Source organism: Mustela erminea, chromosome 21, assembly GCF_009829155.1.
Source record: "Mustela erminea isolate mMusErm1 chromosome 21, mMusErm1.Pri, whole genome shotgun sequence".
In the NCBI taxonomy this organism is placed as follows: Eukaryota; Metazoa; Chordata; class Mammalia; order Carnivora; family Mustelidae; genus Mustela; species Mustela erminea.
In genome coordinates this window covers 1821913-1847607 of record NC_045634.1, presented here as the reverse complement: position 1 = coordinate 1847607, position 25695 = coordinate 1821913, and the positions used below count along the sequence as shown (strand labels likewise).

Sequence of the window (25695 nt, the reverse complement as noted above, 5' to 3'; positions counted from 1 at the left end):
TACAAAGATACCAACAGCATTTTTTGGTGCACCTGGGTGGCTCAGTCAGTTAAGCATCTGACTCTTGGTTTTGGCTCAGGTCATGGTCTCATAGGTCATTAGATCAAGCCCTGCATCAGGCTCCACACTCAGTGGGGAGTCTGCTTGAAGATTCTCTCCCTCTGCCCCTCTCCACCATAAATAATCTTTGAAAAAAAAAGAAAAGAAAATACCAACAGTATTTCTTACAAACTAGAACAAATAATCTTAAAATCTGTACAGAACCATAAAAGAGCCCCAATGGCCAAAACACACTTGAGAAAAAAGAACAAAGCTGGAGGTATCACAAATCCAGTTTTCAAAATATACTATAAAGCTATAGTCATCAGAATAGTATGGATATGGTATGACACAAAAGTAGATACAAACATCAACGGAACAGAATAGAGTCCAGAAATAACCCCATGCTTTTATGGCCAATTAATGTACCACAAGAATATACAATGGGGAAAAAAGAATATACAATGGGGGAAAAAGACAGTCTCTCCATTAAGGGTCTTGGGAAAACTGGATAGCTACATGCGAATGACTGAAACTAGTCCAGTTTTGTATACCATACACAAAAGTAAATTCAAAATGGATTAAAGACCTAAATTAGAACCTGAAACCAAAAGGCTCCTAGAGGAAAACAAAGTATGTACATATTTTATATATTGACATCAGCCTTAACAATATTTTTCTGGATCTGTCTCCTCAAGCAAGGGAGACAAAAGCAAAAATAAACTATTGAGACTGCATCAAACTAAAAAGCTTTTTGCACACTAAAGGTTACTATCAACAAAGTAATAAGGCAATCTACTGAATAGAAGATATTTGCAAATTTTATATCCACTAAGGGGTTGATATCCAAAATATATAAGGAACTCATACAACTTAGCACTACAACACCCCCAAATAATCTGATTAATAAATGGTAAAAGGACCCAAATAGACATTTCACCAAAGAAAACATCCAGATAGCCAACAGACATTTGAAAAGATGTTCAGTGCTACTAATCATCAGAGAATGCAAATCAAAACAACAATGAGGCATTACCTCACGCCTGTCTGAATGACTATTATCAAAAAAAAAAAGAAATAACCAAGTGTTGGCCAGAATGTGGAGAAAGGCAAATTTTGTGCACTACTGGTAGGAATGTATATTGGTGCAGCCACTGTGGAAAATCAAATGGCAGTTTTAATTTTAAAAAATTAAAAATAGGGGCACCTGGGTGGCTCAGTGGGTTAAAGCCTCTGCCTTGGGCTCGGGTCATGATCCCAGGGTCCTGGGACTGAGTCCCACATCCAGCTCTCTGCTCAGCAGGGAGCCTTCTTCCTCCTTTCTCTGCCTGCCTCTCTGCCTACTTGTGATCTCTGTCAAATAAATAAAATCTTTAAAAAAAAAAATAAGAGAAACCCTCACACTTAAAAAATATTAAAAATAGAAATATCATATAATCTAATAATCCCTCTTCTGGGGAGTCACCCAAAGAAAAACACCAAAGCAAAAAGATATATGTACCCTAATATTTGTTGTAGCATTATCGACAATAGCCAAGATATGGAAAAAACCTAAGTGTCCTTTGACAGATGAATTGATGAAGAAGATGTGATACATGTACACAACACAATATTACTCAACATAGGAAATAATGAAATCTAGGAGGGGTAGAGAATGAAATCCTGCCATTCATGACAACACAGATGGACCTAGCTGGTATTACTCTAAGTGAAACAAGTCAGAGAAAAGACAAAAACGCCATATGACTTTACTTATATCTGGAATCTAAAAAACAAAACAAATGAGCAAACAAAATAATAAACTGAAGCAGACTCCTAAATACAGAAAACAAACTGATGGCTGTAAGAGGGAAAGGGGATGGGCAAAATAGGTGAAAGGGATTAAGAGGTATAAACTCTCCAATGTTTCAATCACAAATATGTTAAGTGCAGCATAGGAAATACAGAGAATAATACTGTAATTTAATACACTGACAGATGGCAACTAAACTCATTCACTGTGGTGAGCATCTGATAATGCATAAAGCTGTTGAATTACCATGTTATACACCTAAAACTAATACTGTATGTCAACTATAATTAAAAAATAAAAACTAGGGGAAAAAAATCATCTACTCTAAAAGAAAGAAAGAAAGACCCAAACTGGGGCGCCTGGGTGGCTAACTGGGTTAAACCTCTGTCTTCAGCTCGGGTCATGATCCCAGGGTTCTGGGATCAAGCCCCACATCAGGCTCTCTGCTCAGCGGGGAGTCTGCTTCCCCGCCCCCTGCCTGTCTCTCTGCCTACTTGTAATCTCTGTCAAATAAACAAATAAAATCTTTAAAAAGAAAGAAATAAAGACCCAAATTAAAATTTATGTTATGTCAATGGACCCCAATTAGCTAAAACAATCTTGAAAAAGAGCAATGTTGCAGGACACATACATTCTGATTTCAAAAATTTACTACAAATTTATAGTAATCAAAATGGTATGGTACTGACCTAAGGACAAACATATGTACCAAACATATGTGGAATAGAACACAGAGTCCAGAAATAAAATCATATAAATCATATAAATGGTCAAGTTATTTTTGATAAGGATACCAAGACCGGGGACACCTGGGTGGCTCAATGATTAAGTGTCTGCCTTCACCACAGGGCATGATCCCAGGGTCCTGGGATTGAGCGCGCCCCACATCTGGGCTTCCTGCTCATTGGGAAGCCTGCTTCTCCCTCTCCCACTCCCCCTGCTTGTGTTCCCTCTCTTGCTGTGTCTCTCTTTGTCAAATAATAAAATCTTTAAAAAAAAAAAGGATACCAAGACCCTTCAAGAAAGAAGGGTGGTCTTTTCAACAAATGTTATTGGGAAAACTGAATATACACATGCAAAAGAATGAAGAAGGACCCTTACTTCCTATCACATACAAAAATGAACTCAAAATGAATCAAAGACCTATACTTAAAAGCTAAAGCTACAAAAATCTTAGAAGAAAACATAAAAGAAAATCTTCGTGACTTTAGATTTGGCAACGATTTCTTAAGTATGGCACCAACAACATAGGAAACAAAAGAAAAAATAAACTGGACTTTACCAATGTTAGAAACTTTGTGCATTAAAGGACACTATAGAGTAAAAAGACAACTCACAGAATAGAAGAAAACATCTATAATCATACTGTTGATAAGTAATACCAGAATATATAAAGAATTCTCATAACTTTTGTGTCAACTATACTTCAACGGGAAAAAACTCTCATAGGGAAACCTGGCTGGCTCAGTTGGTAGAGCATGAGACTTTTGATTTCAGTGTCTTGAGTTCAAGCCCCATGCTGGGTGTCTACAAAAACAATCAAACAAAAACTCTCATAACCTGAAAATAAAAAGCAAACAACCCAATTCAAAGATTGGCAAATACCTTGAGTAGACTTCTTCAAAGAAGACAAATATATTGCTAATAAGCATATGAAATGATCAACATCATCCATCCTAAGTGAAATGCAAATCAAAACTCCAACCAGAGGGACACCTGGGTGTCGCAGCCTATTAGGCAGTGGACTCTTGATTTCCATTCAGGCCATGATCTTGGAGTCCTGGGATTTGGCCTGCACTCAGTGGGGAATCTGCTTCTGGGTTCTCCTCTCTTCTGCCTTCTGCCCCTCTTCCGCCCACTAGTGCACGTGCATGCACGTACACTTCCTCTCTCTCAAATAAATAATAAATAAATCTTTAAAAAAAAAAACCCTCCAATTAGATACTACTTTACACCCATTTGGATGACAATTATAAAAAGAACAGAAGGTAGCAAGTGTTGGCAAAGATACAGAAAAATTGGAACCACTGTTCACTGCTGATGCTGCGAATGTAAAATGGGCCAGCTACTGTGAAAAACACTTTCCTTAAAAAGTTAAAAATAGAATTACCATATGATCCAGCAATTTCAGTTGAAAGCAGGTACTCGTACACTAATGTTCAATGTTGTATCAGTATTTGTTGAACTAATAGCCAAAAGGTGGGAGCAACTCAAATGTCCATCAAAAACAAATGGATAAACAAAATATGGTATATACATACAATGGAGTATTATTCAGCTATAAGAAGGAATGCTATTCTGATATGTGCCAGAATGTAGCTGGACCTTGAAAGCGTTATGCTAAGTGAAGTAAGCCAGACACAAATGAACAAATATTATATGACTCCGCTTTATAAGGTACCCAGAATTGAGTAATTCATTTAGATAAATGGTAGAATAGAGGTTTCCAAGGGCTGGAAGGAAGGAGAATGGGAAGTTATTGTCTAACTGGTACAGTTTCTATTTGGAATGATAAAGTTCTGGCAAGGGAGTAGTGACGGCTAGACAACATTGTCAATGTACTTAATGCCAATGAACTGTGTTCCTGAAGTGGTAAATTTTATGCTGTGTTTATCTCACCACAATACAAAAAAATAATTATAATGGCTCAAAACCTCAAAGAAATTACTGAAAAGAGACAAAAGTTTTATCTAAATTGTAAACTACACATGCTCCCCTCTCCCAACTCATTACTAATTGGTAACTTCAGTAGAAGTAACAGGATTACAACTGCCAACTGAATTTGAATCTGAAGAGCTGGACAGGAACTTAAACTGACCTCCTGCCCAATCATATGACAGACTGAAGATTCTAAGTATAATATGAAGTACCTTATATATTTTGAAAAGTTACTTCTAAGGTAGATCCAAAATCTATTATTTATCTTTACCTATTGGCCTTGGTTCTGTCCATGAAGCCACATAAAATAAATCTAATAAATCTAATTCTTCCAATAAAATAAGCCCTGATCATATTTAAAGACAGCTCTTATGTCCAACAGACTTTTCCACTAAGCTCTATATCCCCAGTCCCTTCAAGCATTTTATATGGTTTTTATAGCTTTACCCACTCTGATAACTTCCCCTGAATGTTTACCAGTTTAAAATTATTCACCCAAACTGTAAATTACCCAAATGTGTTTATCTGGTTATTTTGACTAATGCAGCATAATACTGCTAAGTTTTTCACATCTACAACATACAATTGCCTTTTTAAATATAAAAACTATTGGTTTGGGGGTACCTGCGTGGCTAAGTCATTAAGCATCTGCCTTCGACTCAGGTCACGATCCCAGGGTTCTGGGATCAAGCCCCGCCTCAAGCTCACTGCTCAGCAAAGAGCCTGCTTCTCCCTCTCCCTCTGCCTGCTGCTCCCCCTACTTGTGCTCTCTCTGTCAAATAAATTAATTAAATTAAATTAAAAAAAACAAAACAAAACTTTTGGTTTGCACTTTATATCTTTCCAGTCTGTGGGGAAAACTTTTATTATATAAGTAATAAATCCCATAGCAAGAAAATTAGAAAAATAAGGAAAAAACAAAATATTTAAAAATTATTCTTATCAAAAATAATTTTTAAACAGTATAGTTTACTTGACCTTTGGTTTTGTGATGTCTTTCAATCATCAGTTCTCACTCAAAAATTTCATGGATACTTCCACATGATAAAGTTATATCTGCATCTCATTCTTCTTCTTTTTTTTTTTTTTTGTTTTTTTAAGATTTTATTTATTTATTTGACAGAGAGACTACAGACAGACATGGAACACAAGCAGGGGGAAGGGATAAGGGGAGAGGGAGAAGCAGGGAGCCTGAGGCAGACCTTGATTCAAGGCCCTGGGATCATGACCTGAGTGCAAGGCTGACGCTTAATCAACAGAGCCATCCAGGTGCCCCTGCCTTTTCATTTTTTTGATGATATCCTTTGAAGCACGCAAGTTGGGAATTTTGATGACATCTAATTTATCTATTTCTTTTCTTTCGTCGCTCATAATTTGTGTCATATCTAAGAATCTTGATGTTTAAAATCTTTTCTATAATTTTAGAGCAAACTCACTGATTTGTAATTTTAGAAATTATTTTTTCTATTTTGTATTTTTTTCTATTTCTGTTTTCAAATGACACATACTTATACTTAAAATTTTATTTATCTCCATGTGTTAACACTTAAATTTCTAGTTTATATCCCAGTGTCTACTTAATGATATATAAACACCTGAAGCCTCTAAGTTTTATTCCTGATTCTATAACAGTAATTTTAACTTTAATCTTAATTCCCTCCATATTGTCCAACTTTGTTCTTTTGCTTGTTTTTCTATTTAAAGACTAAAAGTACTTTTCTTTTTTTAAAGATTTTTATTTATTTCTTTGACAGAGAGAGACACAGCCAGAGAGGGAACACAAGCAGGGGGAGTAGGAGAGGGAGAAGCAGGTTCCCTGAAAAGCAGGGGGTCCAAGCGGGACTTGATCCCAGGATGCTGGGGTAATGACCTGAGCAGAACCCAGGCGCCCCAAGAATTAAAATATCTTGTACTTACTATCTCTATTACCTAAAAATTGAAGGATTCAATTATGAAAATTACATTTTAAAACTGTGATATTTCCATGGAAAATATTAATATTTTTTTCAAAATATGGTATTTAAATTTTATCTCATGAGACAGCCAACAAGAGGAACAATATATGGTAGCATTTAGAGCCTAGTGAAAAATAAAATACATTAGCAAAAATACAAGTGATGAGAAAAACAAAAGCAAAAGAAAAAATTAAGTGCCCTTATTGCCCACAGCTCATTGACAAGTCCTTGAAACAGGGTGACCTTCCTCTAGGAACTCAGCTGCCTCAATATTGACCCCTTGCTAAGGGCAAAAGGCAATCTTAGCTTAACACTATCCTGACTCCGCAGGTTCCTGTAAATCGACCTTAATTCCTTTGGAAACTTCCTTTATCTCTACCCCTCCCACCCCAAGATATATGTTATCAATCATCTTCCATGCATATGGCCCACTGATACACATCTGAAGGGTCTCACGACTAACATTTAATTAGAAAGTAATAAATGACCTTTTCCTAACAATAGCGAGCCCCTTCAAGGTCCTGGAAATCTTGCTTCCAAAACTCTTTAGAGGAGTGCCTGGGTGGCTCAGTCAGTTAAACATCCCCCTCTTGGTTTCCGTTCAGGTTAGGATCTCAGGATCCTGAGATTGAGCCCTGTGTAAGGCTCTGTACTCAGCAGGGATTCTGCTTCTCTCCTCCCTCTGTCCCCCTGCCCCCCTTCTCTAAAATAAATAAATCTAAATAAATAAATTGTTTAGAGACTGATGCTACCTATAACCCCCTCCCAACTTGAAAATACATTATCAGTCACCCGTCAACCCCAGTGCAGCTCTTTCTGCCCACAGATCCTGTTCTCATTCTTTAATAAAACCTCCTTTTTAGGGGTGCCTGGGTGGCTTAGTGGTTGGGCCTCTGCTTTTGACCCAGGTCATGATCTCAGGGTCCTAGGATGGAGCCCCATAGTGATCTATTTGCTCAGCGGGGAGCCTGCTTCCCCTTCTCTCTCTGCCTGCCTCCCTGCCTACTAGTGATCTCTCTCTCTCCCCCTCTGTCAAATAAATAAAGTTTTTTAAAAAAACAAAAAAAACAAAAAAAACCAATCTCCTTTCTGCACTGAAGACATCTCTACAATTCTTTCTTGATGGTTGGCTCCAAACTCCATTTCCAAATCACAATTACCGAGCTCTATTACTAGTTCTTTAAATGAAGTATTAAAAATTATTAGAAGCAATCAGAAAGCAGTGGCCCTTGCAAATATACATTATTTCAATTCTTTTGTCCTTTAGTCTCACCTGAAAAGTGCATATACCAGGGTAGCAATCAAAGCGAAACTGACCACAACTGCCACAAGTACTTGGTCACTTACTCCTTCTATGACTGAATCATCATCCAATTTCAAACTTTGAACTTCACCTTGATATTTGGCCATTCCAAGTCTAAAAGATAAAGAAAAAAAAGTTACAAATGACACAGTGAAAATAACATATACTAATCAAAACCACACAAATATAACTGACTTCTAATGTATATAATTTTTTTAAGCGCCCACTTAAGGAAAGTTGCATTAAGTACAACTCTAGTGGAGATTCTCCCGTTAGAGTTCTTTAAAATTTGCCAGACACATTATTTTGAGGACTACAAAATTTTATTTCCTTTAAGATAAACAATTACTCTAATTTATCATCTATTCACCTTTTTTTAAAACAAACTCTTTTAAAAACACCCTTTCTTTTTCAAGCTCTGTTCCTTTAATCTTAAGGAAAAGACATTCCTCATGGCCAACTGCTCTTCTCATTCTTGTATACCAAATGAATTCTCCCAGTAAATCAGATCCCTCTTCACCCTCACAGCACTGAGTGGGTCCTAGAATGTACCATGGATGGATAGGGAAGGCAATGTATTTTCTTCTTCTGTAAATATTCCTGTATTATCTCGCATAGTGCTCTGCACACAGTAGGACCTAATAACTATATGTTTAAATATGAGTGACTTACCTTACTTATTGTTAGTAATTTGAAAAGTAAATGACATTTAGGCTACAGAACATTTGTTATCTATACTAAGATTAGTTGAATTAATGAAAATTTGGGGGCTTGAAAAACTATTAGCCTCACCTGGAACTAAGCTCAGCTTATGGTTGAGAATTCTTTGAACTGCCTGGAATATGGAATCACTCTGAGGCTGCATTTCCTTATGAAGAGAAAAGGGAGGATATGAAACTCTCCTTCCCATACACTAAGCTTCAGAAAAATGGTAATACCCAATTCCTATAGGTATGAAGGGAAATAACCCAAGTATCAGAATCCAAGTATCACAGGTAATTCACATTTTATATTGCAAAACAGAAAAATTTAGTCTCTTAAGACCCTTAAAGGAAAACATAAACATATATGACTGTTATAACTAAATAAAATTCTGTATCTATGTAACATTGCACTGAAAAGTTTGTCATCAACCTACTGACTCTGTTAAGAGGAAACTTTGCGAAAGTCTAAGACCCTTGAAAGAATCTGAACTGGCTGCTGAAATAAGGAAAGTACCTTATGGAAGAAACCTAAGCAAACAAACAGATCAAAGCCAAATTCCATCTTTACACATAGTAAGAGCCAATGTATCAGGAACTTTCTAATGATGGGTTTCAAACAACCATTATGAAGGCCACACACCAGGAAACTCAGAAACCGCTCTAATTTCATTATTTCCATTCAAAAGAATAATCAAACGAACTGCCAACTGAAACTGAATAAACAGCTTCAAATAATCTAGGCGTGGGTCACGCAATAAATTTAGGCATTTATTTTACCAGGTTTCCTTTTTATTTTTTTTTAAAGATCTTATTTTTAAGTAATCCCTAAACCCAACGTGGGGGTCAACCCCATAACCCCAAGATCAAAAGTTTTAGGCTCCAATGACTAAGCCAGCCAGGAGCCCAGGTTTCTCTTTTAAAATTATAAATGCTTTCTACAGCTGTGTCAAAAGTCCTATGGGCAGTGAGAACTACTTGCAGCTGTACAAAAGATAACCAAAATGTTATTCCCTTGTGTCAAGATTTCAAGTATCATCTGAATCTAATTACTTCACAGAGTTGTAACGACTTTTCCCAATGGTATTAACTTTGGGCAGTTTACTACTACTGAAGGGGAGCAGAATTTGTCACCCCCAAATCATGATTTTTTTTCTTTTTTTTTAAAAACAGCAAAGGAAAAGTTCTGAAACTCAAGAAGTTATCCTTCCGTGAAAGAGACATACAAGGGAAATCTCCACTTGTAAAGGTATCTCCCTCTCAATACCTGAAGAGGACTAAATCCCTACAGACTGTTTTCGAGAAAGCACTGACTTAAATCTGCATAACAACTTTACCCTTGTTTACTGTGCTTTTCCTGGTAACCTCCCCGTGACTGTGTCTACCCCGCCTCCCCAACACCTATGTCTTTAGCTGAAGGCGGTATTTAATATGACTGCTTGGGCCATTTTGGAGTTTACTCAGTTTTCTTAGGTCCCGCCCATGTACACAGGAAGTTTATAAATTAAGCTTCTGTTTTTTTCTTGTTAATGTCTTTTATTAGAAGGGAGTCTCGGCCAAGAACCTAATAGAGTAGAGGGATAGTTTTTTCTTCCCCAGATTCCTTTGTATTTTTTTAAATGGGTTACATTTGTTTCGGTGTCCTTCCAAGTATAATCAAGGGTAATGTGAGTAAATTCCACTGCACAAATTATGTTTTTTCACTCTGCTGTATATTTAACTTCTTTGTAAATAAGATATTGCTTATGATATTGCTTCAAGCACAGTTCCAAGAGCTCAGAGATCCCAGGATGCTCTAAGTATTACAGAGCCACATAATGTTATTTGCATCATTTTACTGCAGAAGCTCCCGATGTTATTGAAATGAAGAGTTATTTTTTACTTCCACAAATTCTGGTATTGCAAAGAAAGTGTTTGGGCAGAGAGAGGGGAGGGGAAAGAAAGTGGGCAGAGAAAGGGGAGGAGGGGAAAAGGCCACTGATAAATTCCTGAGAGGAACAGGGTGGTCAGCTATGTTTTCCTGTCACATGGAAACCCCAGCTAAAGCCAGCACTCTCACTGGGAGAAGAAAACTATTAATGACTGACCTTGTTGGGCGCTTCCAATAGCTCAATTTCCACTAGTAGTTTTTCTTATAATCGTAGTTTTAAAATGGAACTGTAGGAGTTCAATAGTTCAAAAATGGGGTGATGCAGATCTGAGATTACAGAGGATAAACGATAAAAAGAAAATTTTCTACTTGAGGAGATTACATAATACCTCAATCTTGAAAAGTCAGTCTTTTCGATCTGAACTTCAGTTCTCCAACTCATGCTTTACAAGGTTAGATCTTGTCTAGACCAGAACTGTGAGGCTGGTTTTGCCCTAAAGCACAGGCCCTCAACTCAAGCCTGCCTGGACATTAACAGTCAGATTTTAGTTCCAGTTCTACTACCACAACTGAGTTCCCACTTAATCTCTAAAGACCTTTCATTGTCTGCAAAACTGGGCTTGAGGTTTCTTAAGTTCCTTCCCCCATTACAAATAAGAAAATAAGAGTTACCAGGACTTCATTTTTACTATTTGAGATTCACAGAAAAAAACACCATAGGTCTTGGAAACTGTGTGGTATAATTGATAGAAGCCTGAAGAGAACTGGTTTCTAGCTTTGGTTTGCTATTTATTTTTTAAGATTTTATTTACTTCTTTGACAGAGAGAATACAAGCTGGGGGAGTGAGAAAGGGAGGAGCAGGATTCCCGCCAAGCAGGGAGCCTGATGTGGGGGTGGATTCTAGGACCCTGGGATCATAACCTGAGCGAAAGGCAGGTGCTTGAAGACTGAGCCACCCAGGCACCCCTGGTCTGCTACTGATTAACTAGCTAAGTCTTATTGAGGAATAGCTTAACGGCAGAAAAGCGTAAGCTCTGGAGTCAGACAACTGTGTACTTACGTAAAGTTTGCATCTCAGCTTCTTCATATGTAAAATATAAAATTAATTTTAACCACACCAAATGCCCACTTTTATGTAATCTCCACGCCCATCATGGGCCCGAACTGGCAACACTAAGATCAAGAGTCGCATGCCCTACCTACTGAGCCAGCCAGGTGCCCCCCAAATGCCCACTTGACAGCCCCCCCAAAAGCTCTTTGTTTTATGGACTTTGATAACAAGATAATGAAGGTATTTAGCATATTGCTGGGCTCATCATACAGGCTCTCAGTAAATTCAAGCTGTAGTATTTTGATTACTAATTTTTTATAGATTTTATTTTTAAAGTAATCTCTACACCCAATATGGACCTCAAACTTCACAATCCCAAGATCTAGAGACACATACCCAACCATATGAGCTAGCTAGGTACCCTTGATTACTATCATTAACAACTGTCAAGAACCATTATAAAACTTAGTCGTGCCTTCCCCATAGCTGCACTATGTTGCATCTCAAATTCAAAAATTTTAAGGTTTTATTTATTTATTTGACAGAGTGAGAGGGATGACAAGTAGGCAGAGCAGCAGGCGGTTGGGGGGGGGGCAGGCTCCCCACCGAACAGAAAGCCGGAAGCGGGGCTCTGTTCCAGGATCCTGAGGTCCTGACCTGGGCCGAAGGCAGAGGCTTAACCCACTGAACCACCCAGGCGCCCCTCAAATTCTCTTTAATCAAAGCTATAAATATGTACTCCCCGGGAATACTCCATAAATTTGGGAGCATTGCCACGCACACTACAGTGTTTATTTAAATCTGATAAGCAGCTATAAAAATAATTAAGTCTGACACACAGCTATAATAGATGAGAACTAGTCTCCAACTAACCAGACTAAGGAGACAGCTAAAACAAGTTGCACTCACCTCTCTCCTTTGTCTTTTCCAAAACTTTCAGAAAAAAATAATTAAGAATAAGGGAAATATAGGAAATTTCATAACTTCCAAAGAAGAAACTCAGTCTTTTTACCCAAGTTCATGTAGAAACATGATAATTACATCACTTCCATAGATAATTACATCCAAGCAGCTTTTAATATTGAGGGTATTTGGAGCCATAAATGAAATCTCAAGAACACTGCAGTATCTTACATAAATGTATTGTGGGTGAGCGGTCAAGACTGAAAAAGGAGGCTTAGGTCATTTGTGTCAAAGTCTTGAAACCTAAGCAGCTGGAGTGAAGGTGTTCACTATACCAGTCCCTCCAGAAAAGGTTAGCATCTTGTTCTTCACTTCCAAAGACAAGTTGCAGGTGAGTCAGGCTTAGGTCAATGTAACATATACTTACTGATTTTATGTGCCCAACAAGGGTAAAGGTCATTAAAGTGCTAGGGATTCTACAGAAACGACCTAGCATGGAATGTAGGAACTCTGGTTTGACGGAGATCCAGAGGCACCAACAGAGGAAACAAGCACCAACAGAGGAAACAAGGCCGGTAGGACACATTTATCATTTCTTTTTTTTCTTTTTTTTTTTTTTTTTTAAACAACTTTTTTCCCCCACTGCTTTTTTTTTTTTTTTAAAGATTTCTCTGCCCATGGTGGAAGGAAGAATACTTTTTTTTTTTTTTAATACCATTGAGAAGAGTCTAGGTAAGATTTTTCTTACATTTACAAAATAAATTCATCACATGTGAATTGTTAACGGGGACTCTGTAAGGCACCATTAAAAACTCACTCTGAGGGGCGCCTGGGTGGCTCAGTCGTTAAGCGTCTGCCTTCGGCTCAGGTCATGATCCCAGGGTTCTGGGATCAAGCCCCGCATCGGGCTCCCTGCTCAGCAGGAAGCTTGCTTCTCCCTTTCCCAATCCCTCTGCTTGTGTTCCCTCTCTCGCTGTGTCTATTTCTATCAAATAAATAAATAAAATCTTAAAAAAAAAAACACCTCACTCTGATTATGAATGTTCAAAGATAAAACCTACTCCTAATGGGAAAAGGGGGGCTCCAGAGCTTGCAAACCAAAGACGTGCTCTAGGAAGTTATGTTTGCTGCATTCCAAATAATTTTGGCATTACCTGATAAAGTTATGTATTCCCCTAGGACTCAACAATTCTCCTAGGACTCCAAGGCATGTATCCTAAAGAAACCCCCTACAGATTTGCACTAGGATCCAGGCAGAAGAATGCTTACAGCACTCTTTTTAGTACCCCCAAACTGGGACAACAAAACGTCCATTAACAGAACGGTTACGCTGTTATAATCATACAATGGAATACTAGGCAGCAATAAAAATTACCTACATATACAAATTTACTATAAATTCAAAGCCACAAAACACAGATCCCATTCGTAAAAGTTCAAAAACAAGCAAAGTAAAACTGTATTGTTTAGGCATGCATATACAGACAGTAAAGCTAGAAGGAAAAGCAGGAAAGTATCATACAAGTCTAGGGACGATATTGTTCTCAGGAAGGAACGCTAGGTGTGGGCAGGACTCCTGAGGGGTGAGCAGTGTTCTTTTATCCGGGTGTCTAATCATTTTTCTTTAACCATGTACGTTGTATGCACTTTTCTGCATAGGTCGTATCGCATAAAAATATATTGATATCCCTGCAGAAACCCACGCCTCTACAAAGGTGGGTGCTCGCGGCGGACCACCCGCCGAGCCATCCAAGGAGAAGGCCGCCTGCCAGCTCCGCACGAGGAGAAGCAGGCCCTAGAACGGCCGAAGTCCTCGCGGACTCACAACTGGCGCACACCCTCTCCCTACTAAGCAGCCGAAGTTTTCAGGGAGTCGACGCTCACCGCGACCCGGGAAGGGACGGCCGGCTCTTCTCACCCGGCCCAGCGCCCAGAACCACGAGACGCCCGCCACGTCGGCCCTTCCACCGCCTCCGGAACTCCGGGCGGGAGCCGGACGGCTCTGGGGCTCAGCCCCCCGGCTTCCCGAAGGAAGGCGGAGCCCCGGGGTCCGAGGCGGCGACTCCCCCCGCCCCGAAGCCCGAAGGCGACCCCGGGGCAGTCCCGCCCACGCCGGAGCGCCGGCCCCCGGATCCGGGTGGGCGTGGCCGGCCGCGGCCCGGGCGGCTGGGAGGGGGAGGGGGCGCGTACCTCTCCACCGCAGAGGATACCTCGCCAATTCCCGGTGACTGAGACTAGAGATTACTTCCGGGCACGGCCCCCGCCACCCCTCCCAGGCAACCACTAGGTCTTTTTTAATTAGGAGTGCGGACACCGGCGCACGCGCACTGCCGAGCTTCCGTGAAGCTGCGAGCGGCCAGGCGGGGAGAACCCGGCGCCGCCGCCGCCGCCACCGCCGCCGCCGCCGCCGCCGCCGCCAGGGCCGGGCGCGTGCGCGCGGCGACACGCAGCGGGCCGGCGTCGGGGCGCGCGCGGCGGCGGCGGCGGCGGCGAGGAGGCGGGCCGGCTGGAGCGCGATTGTGCGCAGTGGCTCGTCGGCCGCGGCTCTGGCCAGGGCCGGCGCTTTCCGGAGGAGGGGTGTGGGGGCTGGAGGCGGGGACGCGAGGCTGCGGGCGTGGCCGGGGGCGCGCGCGGCGGGCGCGCGGTCCCGAGTGAAAGGAGAAGGAGGGGCAGCGGGGGTGACGGTGCGAGAGCCGCTGGCAGCGCCGGGGCGGTCGTCGGCGGCCGGGGCCGAGGAGAAGGTGGGCCAGAGGCCAGGTCAGCTGCCCCGACCCTCGGACGCAGCCCCAGAGCGAGCGGCAGCGGTTTCTGGTGAGGCGGGGAGGCGCTGCCAAGCCCCAGCTGGGGAAGATGTTCAACGTGGAGTCGGTGGAGCGGGTGGAGCTGTGCGAGAGCCTTCTCACTTGGGTATGTGGTGACTGGCGCGTCGGGGAAGACCCCCTCCCCCAGGCCTCCTTTCCGGGATCCCCCACGCTTGTGGCGGGGGGCGAGCGCCGAGGGCGGCGGTGCCGTCACATCCGGGGCCTGGGGCGGGCGGAGCCGGGGGCCGCCGGTGCGGGCCGCGTCAACCCCAGCGGCCGGGCCGTGCGGGGGGCGGCGGGGAGCGGCCGGGCGCGGGGGGACTCGGCCCCGAGTCCGAGGGAAACTTGTCGGGCTTGAGGTGTTGGCTGCTCTGCGAGTGGAAACCGGCCCAGTGGAGGCTAATGATGGGGTGCGGGCGGCACTGTGATTAGGATTGTTGTTGTTTGCAGCTGACGAGGTGCGGGCGCTTCCCTCGCGCTGCCGGGGACGCCGGAGCTCGGCTGTCTCTGCGCCCGGCGCAGCCGGTAGAGGCATTCGGGACCCCTGGTTACGACGTTCCTCGCCTTTGTTGTAGCGTTCACAGAGCACTGAGAGGGGAGCCCCTTGCGGGATGAGCCGGGCGCCCTGGAAGAGAAAAGTACTTTGAAGGGAGGGTAGGAAAAATGCGGAAGAGCACCCAGAGACGGTATTTAAGATGCGAGATACGCTTCAGAGATGAGAAAGTCAGCCGCGTGGAGATACTTATTAAAGGGATAACTATAAAAACAAATCTGGAAGCTACGTAGGAATCAGTGATGGAACTGAACGTTTTGGGTCGACGTTGTGGGCTTCTGATCTTGAATTATTGAACACTTAAAATGTCACGTTTTAAAGTATCTGTTTCGTTCTAGTGCTGATTATTGTGTCTTTAGCAGCCTTTTCGAGAGCCGGACCTATAACCCAGGCTGTGTTTCACAAACCTAGGTGTCAGTTCTTGGCCTGTGTGTGTGTATGTATAGGGTCCGCAGAGCCATGGGATAAACCTAGTGCTTTCTCCAGGAGTTTTACTCACTGCTAAAAATGTTAAATGTCATTTCTAGAATAGGACACTAATATATTTATTGAGGTAACTACAGCATTAGGGTTAATGTTAAAGATAAGATACAGATGTCAAAAAAAGTTCTGTTGAGTGGTATCTGAGTCGTTTCAGACCTCTGAAATGTATGTGTCACTTTCCTGTGTGGGGGCATTTCATGGAAAGGTTAAAGAAGCATTGCGTTAGGTAGGTTGTAACAAAGGTAGTGTAAATACTCTGGGATTTTTTTTCTTTCTTTTAAGATTTCATTTATTTATTTGAGAGCGCGCGCGCGCAGTAGCAGGGGCAGAGGGAGAGGGAGAAGCACACTTCCGTGCTGAGTTGGGAGCTGGACATGGGACTTGATCCGAAGAACCCTGAGATCATGATCTGAGCTAAAGGCAGATGCTTAACTGACTGAGCCACCCATGTGCTCCTACTCAGATTTTCATAATGTGTTCTGTGAATCAGATTATGTGTTCTGAAATAATATATGCACTGCTAGGGCTTGATATGTTCTGTAACTTTACGTTAGACTATTACTGGGATTTCAGGGTGTTTTTTGGTTTTTGCAAAAATATATAGTTAACATATAGCTTACAAATATAGTAGGCTCCAACTTAGACAAGAAGGGTTTCATTACTGTATTTTAGAGAAGAGGGAAACTGTTAAGCTGCATAATATGGCCAAGGCATGGGAGAGATAAAGGAAAAGAATGACCACATTCTTTGATCCTGTGGCAGGAATAGATTTGGCAGAGGTTGTAAACAGAAGATGAGGATCTTAAGGTGTGCTTTTTTGAGTCTGTACTAGTAAGTTCCTCCCTCGATGCTAGAAAAAGGCAATAGGGCAAAGATGAGGGGCTAACTGAATCTGAAGTAGGGCTACGTGGTTTAAAGTCTAGAAAGACAAGTCTTGAAAACAGGTGTATGTGAAGGCCATCTGCAAGAAGATGGTGATCATTGCAGTTATTTGAGTGAGAAATGCTAATAAAAATATAGAGGAAGAGTCTTGGAGAAGTTTGAGGAGGCACACAGTATGAGAGCATCTATTTAGGATCTGGTAAATGTCAAGAAAACAGAACCTATGTTATCAGATTCCCTGAAAACCAGGGAATATGGTGTTGTAGAAAAGAATTTTTGAGTTGTCACTGGAAGGCCCAAAGGGAAAATTGATGGAAAAAATAAGATTAGAGATTTTCAGTAACAACTGGAGGGGCAGAGTCTCTGCAAAAATGTACAATTCTAAGATTTGGAAACATTTTAAAACCTTGTGCATTGAAATCTTTCAAAATAAAGTTGAGTTTAAATGCTGGCTTTCCTTTGTTATTATAAAAAGAATAAATGTTTATGCAGACAATGAGGTAGCTAAAAGTGTACATTTAGCCTCGCAATTCCCCTCATATCTGGAGGCCAGTTTATGCTGAAAACAATTCCGAAACCAAGTGTAAGGGGGAGGAAAGTATGCAATACGCTCCAAAGAAGACTCCCTTAGCACACTTGGTTGGCTGAGTCAGTAGAACTTGTGATTCTCAATCTCAAGGTCCTGAGTTCAGACCCAAGAGTTGGCATGGAACCTGCTTAAAAAAGAAAAGACAAGACTCCCATTTGGACTAATTTACTCTACATAAGCTTACAGCCATGTTGGTCGTGTGGGTTCTGTGCACACAGAAGATTGGGCGGTAACTGCAATACTTGGCAAGGTACAGGCAGCTGCCGGTGACCTAGAAGATCCAAAAACTGAAAGCTCAGTACTACATGATTGATTCTGACAGCCTTACAGAATTCAAGAACCTCCATGCTCAATTATTGAAGATCATAATTAGGATCTTGAATATCAAAAGTTTATTTTCACTTAAACTTAGCAATTTAGTACTAGGTAGGAGGTAGATAGTACACTTTAGAAATTCTTCCACTAGAAATAGTTAAAATAATGAAAACTCAGGCACTTAAAAGGGGTGACTATTAGTTGTCTGTCCAGAATTCATTTATGTGGACATCAAATTGCCTTAAATGCTGGATAAATAGTTGTTGTATCAGAGTGCCTACTAGCCCAAGAATCAAATGTTCCAAAATTTTGTTGAAAGAGGAATAGTTAGGAAAAGACAGAGTATCCTTCTACCAGTGGAAAACACCTTAAGGTTAAATTCCAAATTAGAGTTTATGCAGCAAGCAAGTTCAGCAGGATGTGCTTGAAAATTTCCACTCTACCTCCTCTCCCCACCCTCTGAGTCAAATTGTATTCTTACCTGTTAAAGAAATCTGCCCTGCCTGTTGCACCTGTCAAGCCTAATTTCTTGAACTTTACGTGAAAAGATTGTTCTTTCCTAGGTGTAGAGACTAAAAAACCAGAACGAATCTGGAATGCTACCAGTTTAGTGGGAAAAGAATCATCACATAGGCTAAGTACATTTCTTCTGTGAAACCCAGCAACATTAGCATATCCTTGAAATTTTCATATTAGTTAGAGAGAGGGGGAAAGCAGGTTCCCCACTGAGCAGAGAGCCCGAGGCGGGGCTCCATCCCAGTACTCTGGGATCATGACCCAAGCCGAAGGCAAAGGCATTAACCCACCAAGCCACCCAGGTGCTCCAGATTCTGATTTCTAACAAGTTTCCAGGTGATGCTGTTGCTAGTGGCCTGGGGACCATATACCTTGAGAACTGTTCTAAGAGCAGGGATTTTTTATTTTAGCATTATTGGCATTTGGGGTTGGAGAATTCAGTGGCAGTGCCCTGTGCATTGTAGGACATTTGAAAGTAGCATCCCTGGCCTTTGCCTACTAGATACCAGTAGCAAACCTATTTGTTAAAAACAAAAATGTCTCTTAGGGAGCAAAACCACCCCTGGTTGAGAACTGCTGTGGAGATACTAATTCCAGGTGATCTCCTGTATTACTTTTCTCATGCTTTTTTGGGGGAGGGTGAGATGGAGGTTGGGAGATGTTAATAGAGCGTCTTGGAATTGAAATAGAGGTTATGATCTTTTAGGTAGAATTTCACACCTTAATGCACTTAGGTGTAATTATCTTTAAATTTTACTGTGCTGATCTCCAGACACATCCTGTAGATATAAACTCAGTTGATGAGACTAGTAGATGATAGATATTTTAAAAATTAAAATATAATTCATATACCATAAATTTCGTTTTTTTTAATGTTCCTTTAGACTGTTTTTTAATGCGTTTATTATTTTAAAAAATGCATTTATTTATTTAAAGATTTTATTTATTTGACAGATCCCAAGTAGGCAGAGAGGCAGGCAGAGAGAGAGAGGAAGGGAAGCAGGCTCCCTACTGAGCAGAGAGTCCGATGGGGGGCTCCATCCCAGGACCCTGGGATCATGACCTGAGCCAAAGGCGGAAGCTTAACCCACTGAGCCACCCAGGCGCCCCTCCTTTAGAGTGTTTTTAAGATTCTCTTTATTTGACAGAGCACAGGGGTGCACAAGCAGGGTGAGTGGGAGCCTCCCTGATGAGTAGGGTGCCTGATGGGGGACTCGATCCCAGGACCCCCGGATCATGACCTGAATTGAAGGCAGATGCTTAACAGACAGAGCCACCCAGGAGCCCCAGAATACATGCTTTTAAAATGTACAATAGGCTCAGGTCATGATCCCAGGGTTCTGGGATCGAGCCCCACATCGGACTCTCCGCTTAGCGGGGAGCCTGCTTCCTCTTCTCTCTGCCTCCCTCTCTGCCTACTTGTGATCTGTCTGTCAAATAAATAAAATCTTTAAAAAAAATTTTTTTTTGATGAGTATATTAAAAGTCAATACCCAGCCTTCTGCAACTTGCCAGATGATTCTGATGTACACCAGGTTTGGGAACTACTGCTTTAAACTTTTCAAAATACCTAGTTTACATTCATTTTCTCATTTATGCCTTTAGCAAAACACCTCTCCATAAGGTATTTTTCCCAATTGCTAGATTAAAAAACTGTTAAGAGAGGTAAAGTGGCACATCCAGGTTCACACAGCAAATTAAGAGCAAAGCCGGGGTAGAATTAGTTCATTACATTCAAAACATGCTCATTTGGGGCTTATTCTGTGTCAGAATTGTGTTAAGATTAGTAGTAAAGAGATAAATGAGATGTGGCTCTCACTGCTGTCTCTTTTTCCTCTTAAACCTGTGAGAGATTAATTTATCAACTGTAAAATGAAAGCAGGTGCTTATCTCATTTTAAACTACATTGTTATCACATTACTATTGAGGCAGCTGGAGATAATATAGAATCAGTTCCTGCAGATATTTATTTGTTCCATCTATTCATTTACTAATTATATTGAACCTCTGCTGTATATGAAGTTAGTGTCAGGGGATGGCTTCTTTTCATTACTCTCCCAAATGGATACCTAGATAAAAACCACTTACTATGTGATCTCTAAGATAATTCCTTTAGTTTCCACCACTGTAATCCTCACTACTCATAAGACTTTCCCATATAGGAAATATAAAGAAGCTACTGACTGCATTTGTCTGTAGCTTTTTTTTTTAAGATTTGATAAATGATACACTACAGAGAAGTAGCTACTCATCTACTGTTACAAAGTGAGAAAATGACTAAAACAATTATGAGAATTAAGGACAGTTTGTATTTATCAAAAATCTTAAAATGTGCATACACTTTGACCCAGTAACTTCACTTCTAAAGAATCTTTTTTTTAAATTATTTTATTTATCTATTTGGGAGAGAGAGCATGAGCACACCAGTGGGGAGGGAGGGGGGAACAAAGGGAGAGGGAAAAGCAGACTCCCCACCGAGCAGGGAGCATGATGTGGGGGCTCCATCCCAGGACTCCTGGTTCATGACCTGAGCCAAAGGCAGATGCTTAATTAACTGAGCCACCCATGCACCCCCAGTAATTTCACTTCTGAGTATGTAACCCAATAAATAAAAATGTGAGAAGATTTGAGTGTTATTCCCAATATTTCCATTGTCTCTACTTAGTTGGACCTCATCTGTGTTAATAATATAAACCTACAAAAATAGGTCTCTGTGCCTCTTCCCCTCCAATCCTTTCTTCATACTGCAGCCAGGATGATCTTTATACAGCATAAATCTCATGGCTTTAGTCTCATGAGAGTTCTTTGCTTAGCCACCCTCCTACCTCATTGCTCTTAGAATAAAGTCCTAACATGGCTTATGAGGTTTTGCACAGTAAATGCCCCATCTTTCACCATTATACTCTTTTCCCTCTTCCATCTCTTCCTATTCCCACCCCTCCATCCCATGCTAAGCTGTTTTTCATTCCTAGACTGCATCCCACTCACTTCTAATCTTTGTGTTGCTGTTTGCACATCCTGTCATACTCTTTCATTTTGCAAATCTATAAACTGGGAGAGCATGGCCGCATCTGTCTTTTCTCAGTGATTTATTTCCTTCTAAATCTTGGTTGCACTACTGGGTATAATCATTGTTGGCTCAGCTGTATTATCTTATGGAAATAATTTCTATTTCTCAGCCATGTCATGCTGACCAGTGCAAAATTAGTTGTTAGTTTTTTGGTTTTTTGCAAACTTAGATCTAATTCACAGTACATTTAGAATCAAAATTGAATATCTAACCTCAACTTTAGTGAATGAGAATTCTTTATAAAGATATTTTGGTTTTGAATAAATGAAATCTCTGGCTAGCCTTAAGCACGTCTTTCTCACAAAATAGGCTTCATTTTTTTTTTTTTTTTAATTCAGTGGCTCAGTTTTTTCAAGGACCCAGTTCTTTGTATCCCTCTTCTCTGTCGTAGAGTATATCAGCCTCATCCTAAAATATACTCTGTTAGGAGCCCTAAGATGACTGCTGGTGGCAGTTGAGGCAACATACTTGACCACAGCAAGAGGAGATTGGCTCTTCTTTCCTAGAAACTCAAGTTTAAGCATCTCACTCCAATTCTTTGGTTCACATTGTCTTTGCCCCGTGAATCCTAAGTTAGTCACTGGTAGAGGAGATGGAGTTACCATGACTTGCTTAGATTGGTCATCTGTGAGGAGAAGGGATGCTAGGGTGTCACCAGGTGTCCACCTCAATTTCTTTTCTACCTAAGGGACAATGAGAACCTGCAGGAAATTTCCCATAAGGGAAAAATATTCCAACTCTACTGCTTTTTAAAATTTATTCCAACTGTCAAGATGCGATAATCACAAAAGGAAGCCTAAGAAATCTACTGTATAATTAACCAGGGAATCTCCCCCCCCCAATCCCCTTCCTTTTTTTCCCTAGATCCAGACATTTAATGTGGATGCACCATGCCAGACCGTGGAAGATTTAACGAATGGGGTTGTGATGGCCCAGGTTCTTCAGAAAATGTAAGAATTGCTTTATGTTTTTGTAAAGTCTTATATGTGAATATTTATTAGATTGAAAACATGGATGAAAAAAATGTTCACATGAAATGTGTGTTGCGCGAAGAATAAGAGCTTATAAATGTCCGTTTTAATTTTGATGGCATGTACTTGTTTGGTATAGATTGGCTGAGAGTTTAATTACGGCCATAATTGTTTAAACACTCAGTTGGTTTTAGCAGAATTATTTGTTCTCATTTTTTTAGCATAAGCTTAGCAGAAATTTTCACGTTAATATTTTCTCATTGTAGAAGAATCTAGAGGCTTGCTTTCTCTTTCCTTAGGATTTTGCTCAAATGTTGTTATATCTATGAAGCCTCCTCTGACCATTCATATAAAATAAGTGACAGCCATTGCCCTATACTCTGCTGTATCCCTTTTAACCTTTTATGTTCTTCTTTGAGGTATGTAACACCATCTTATATACCATATATTCATTTGTTTTGTGATGCTCCCCCACCACTCATGTGAGATCCACACAGAGGCAGGGAATTTGTTTTGTTCACAAGGTATGGTTTTTATCTGAATCATAATGAAAATGCCCTTTGTAGGTCACAAGTGGTTAAATACCATCAGTTTTTCATGATTCAGCCTGGGTCGTAGATACTCATGTCACCAAATGATTAAAAGAATAACATTCATGTGTGGGATATATGAAACATACCTGATTCTTCTAAGTACTTGAAAAAAGCAATGGTTGTAAAATTGATACATGGCTATCTCCAACTTGAGCTAGGAAATTTTCTAATAAAACATTACTTGTAAATTTAAGAAATCATAAGGCTCGATGTGACTTGTGGGGTATACTTTTGTCTTTTGAAGCACTGAGCACTGGTAGGTCTTATGTTATTGGAAGATTTGCATATGACTAGATGGGATTTCCTGAAGTTTTGGTAAGAATCCATACCAACAGTAAATGAATTCTTCCTGTTCACTTTGCAGTGAGCTATATAGAGTTGCCCATCTGAAAAGCAGTTCAGATGCCTGCAATTCAGAGACTCTGTGTGTCTTTAGAACGAGGGACTGATGCTTGGAAACTAGCTTGCTGTCGCTTTCTTCTGTAACTACATGGCACATCTCTTCAGATACACAGGAGCATAGACTTTTTGATGGAGCTTGAAAAGTCTCATTTGAAACCTGTTAGGCTTGGTTCTGGCACTCTGAGAACAGTGATCCTGTGACCTCTGAGTGGTTCCCTAATAATTTTTAGCCTTTGAATGGTCTAGAGTTTTTCACTGAAGCTAAGTAGGCTTTCCAGGTATGTGTCAGTAAATGAATTTTTTGCTTAAGTTAGGGTAGGATTTCTGTCATTTGCAAAAACCAGAAGAACTGTATGCATGTATTGTTTTACCAAATCAGGATCATAGCATATATTATGTTCTGCAAACTAGTTAATTTACCAAGGTCTTGTGGGCATATTTTTCATCCATACTTGGTTTTTTACCTTTTTTTCCCAAAAATGTCTTCTTTTTTTTTCTTTTGTTATGGTAAAACACATACAGAAAAGTACACTAAAAAAAGTGATGAATATGTACCTGTGTATGTATATCGTGTATGTATTTGTGTATACACATCTGTGTAACCACCACCCAGTTTAAAATATATAACCTGTCTAGACCCAGATGATTCCCTCACCACCCTCTCTAATCAATAACCCTTGCCCAGTAATAGCCATGATTCTGACTTCTACACCAGCAATTAGTTTTTTTTCTGTTTTTGGACATCTTATAATGGGAATCATACAGTATTTATTCTTTTTTGTCAGACTCCTTTCACTCAACGTAATGTCTGAGATTCATACTGTTGCATGTTATCTATTTTAATAACTGTATAATATGTACAGATTCAGGGAAGTTCAGTTCCTCCTTGTCTCTTTGATATTTATTGAAGGGCTACTTTGTGTCCAGCACTGGTGATACAGCGGTAAGCCCCAACCCAATGGCCTTCAGAGAGTTTATAACCTTGGGAAAACCAGATTTTTCAATAACTATGCAAACAAAATTGCTATTATAACCGGTGCTACAGGGCAGAAATACACAATGTTATGAAAGTTTGTAAAAAGACATATTTAGCTTAAGTCACAAACATTTACCTGAAAAAATAAAGATCTTAAATCTAAAAGATGATTGGTAACAAATTTCTTAGCATACAGAAGATGGTATACAGAGGAGCCCATACCAGCTGATGGAGTATGGTCAACACCACCACCAAAAGAGAGAGGGACCATGTTATAGACTGAGAGTGGAAAGAGAGATGTTGCCAGACCATGGAGGGCCTTGTATCTTTATTCCAAGGGATATGAGAAGCAACTTGGGTGGTGTGGAGGCAGGGAAGGGTTGACAGGATCAGATTTACATTTTAAGTTTTTATTTAAAATTCCAGTTAACATACAGTGCAATATTAGTTTCAAGTGTACAATGTAGTGAGTCAACACTTCCATGCAGCACCTGGTGCTCATTACAAAAGTGCCCTCCTTAATCCCCATCACCTTTTTAAACCTTCACCGTAACCATCAGTGCTCTGTAATTGAGAGTCTGTTTCTTCCTTTGCCTCTCTGTTTTTATCCCTTTGCTCTTTTTTTCTTAAATTCCACATATGACTGAAATCATATGATATTTATCTTTCTCTAATTTATTTTGTTTAGCATAATACTCTTGCCTCAACCATGTTGTTGTAAATATTAAGATTTCATTCTTTTCTTTTTTAATATTTTATTTATTTATTTGACAGCGAGGCATCACAAGTAGACGGAGAGGCAGGCAGAGAGAGAGAGAGGGAAGCAGGCTCCCTGCTGAGCAGAGAGCCCGATGTGGGACTCAGTCCCAGGACCCTGAGATCATGATCTGAGCCGAAGGCAGCGGCTTAACCCACTGAGCCACCCAGGCGCCCCAAGATTTCATTCTTTTTTGATCACTGAGTAACATTCCATTGTATATATTACCACATCTTCTTTATCCATTCATCGGTTGATGGACATTTGGGTTGTTTCCATAATTTGGCTATTGTAGATAATGCTGTTAAACATTGGAGTACATGTAGTATGTCTTTGAATTAGTATTTTTGTGTTCTTTAGATTAAATACCGAGTGGTGCAGTGGCTGTGTCATAGGGTAGAGAAGTGTGTGTGTGTGTGTGTGTGTGTGTGTGTGTGTGTGTGTGTGTGTTTGATTGTGGGGGAGGGAGGGAGAGAACAAGTAGGGCACAGAGAGAGAGGGAGAAGCAGACTCT

General features: G+C 40.6%; 2 protein-coding genes across 10 annotated transcripts in view; one reads left to right on the top strand and one right to left on the bottom strand.

Moving 5' to 3' along the window:
• RNF170 (ring finger protein 170) overlaps positions 1-14578 on the bottom strand; it is a 47916-nt gene extending 33338 nt beyond the window's left edge. The window contains exons 1-3 of one of the 6 annotated variants that reach the window (XM_032329204.1): positions 14464-14556; positions 8540-8615; positions 7718-7861 (exon numbers count right to left, since the gene is read on the bottom strand). In XM_032329204.1, the coding sequence (XP_032185095.1) occupies positions 7718-7854 (137 nt within the window). In that variant the 5' untranslated portion in view covers positions 7855-7861; positions 8540-8615; positions 14464-14556. Of the gene's footprint in view, positions 1-7717; positions 7862-8539; positions 8616-14157; positions 14287-14463 lie in introns of those variants that run through there. The other 5 variants (XM_032329203.1, XM_032329202.1, XM_032329205.1 and 2 more) reach the window with 5 other exon arrangements.
• A 425-nt stretch (positions 14579-15003) lies between these two features.
• The window catches only part of HOOK3 (hook microtubule tethering protein 3), a 105379-nt gene continuing 94687 nt past the window's right edge, over positions 15004-25695 (top strand). For all 4 annotated transcript variants that reach the window (XM_032329199.1, XM_032329197.1, XM_032329200.1 and 1 more), the window contains exons 1-2: positions 15004-15180; positions 22347-22432. In XM_032329199.1, coding sequence (XP_032185090.1) covers positions 15124-15180; positions 22347-22432 — 143 coding nt within the window. In that variant the 5' untranslated portion in view covers positions 15004-15123. The remainder of the gene's footprint in view (positions 15181-22346; positions 22433-25695) is intronic.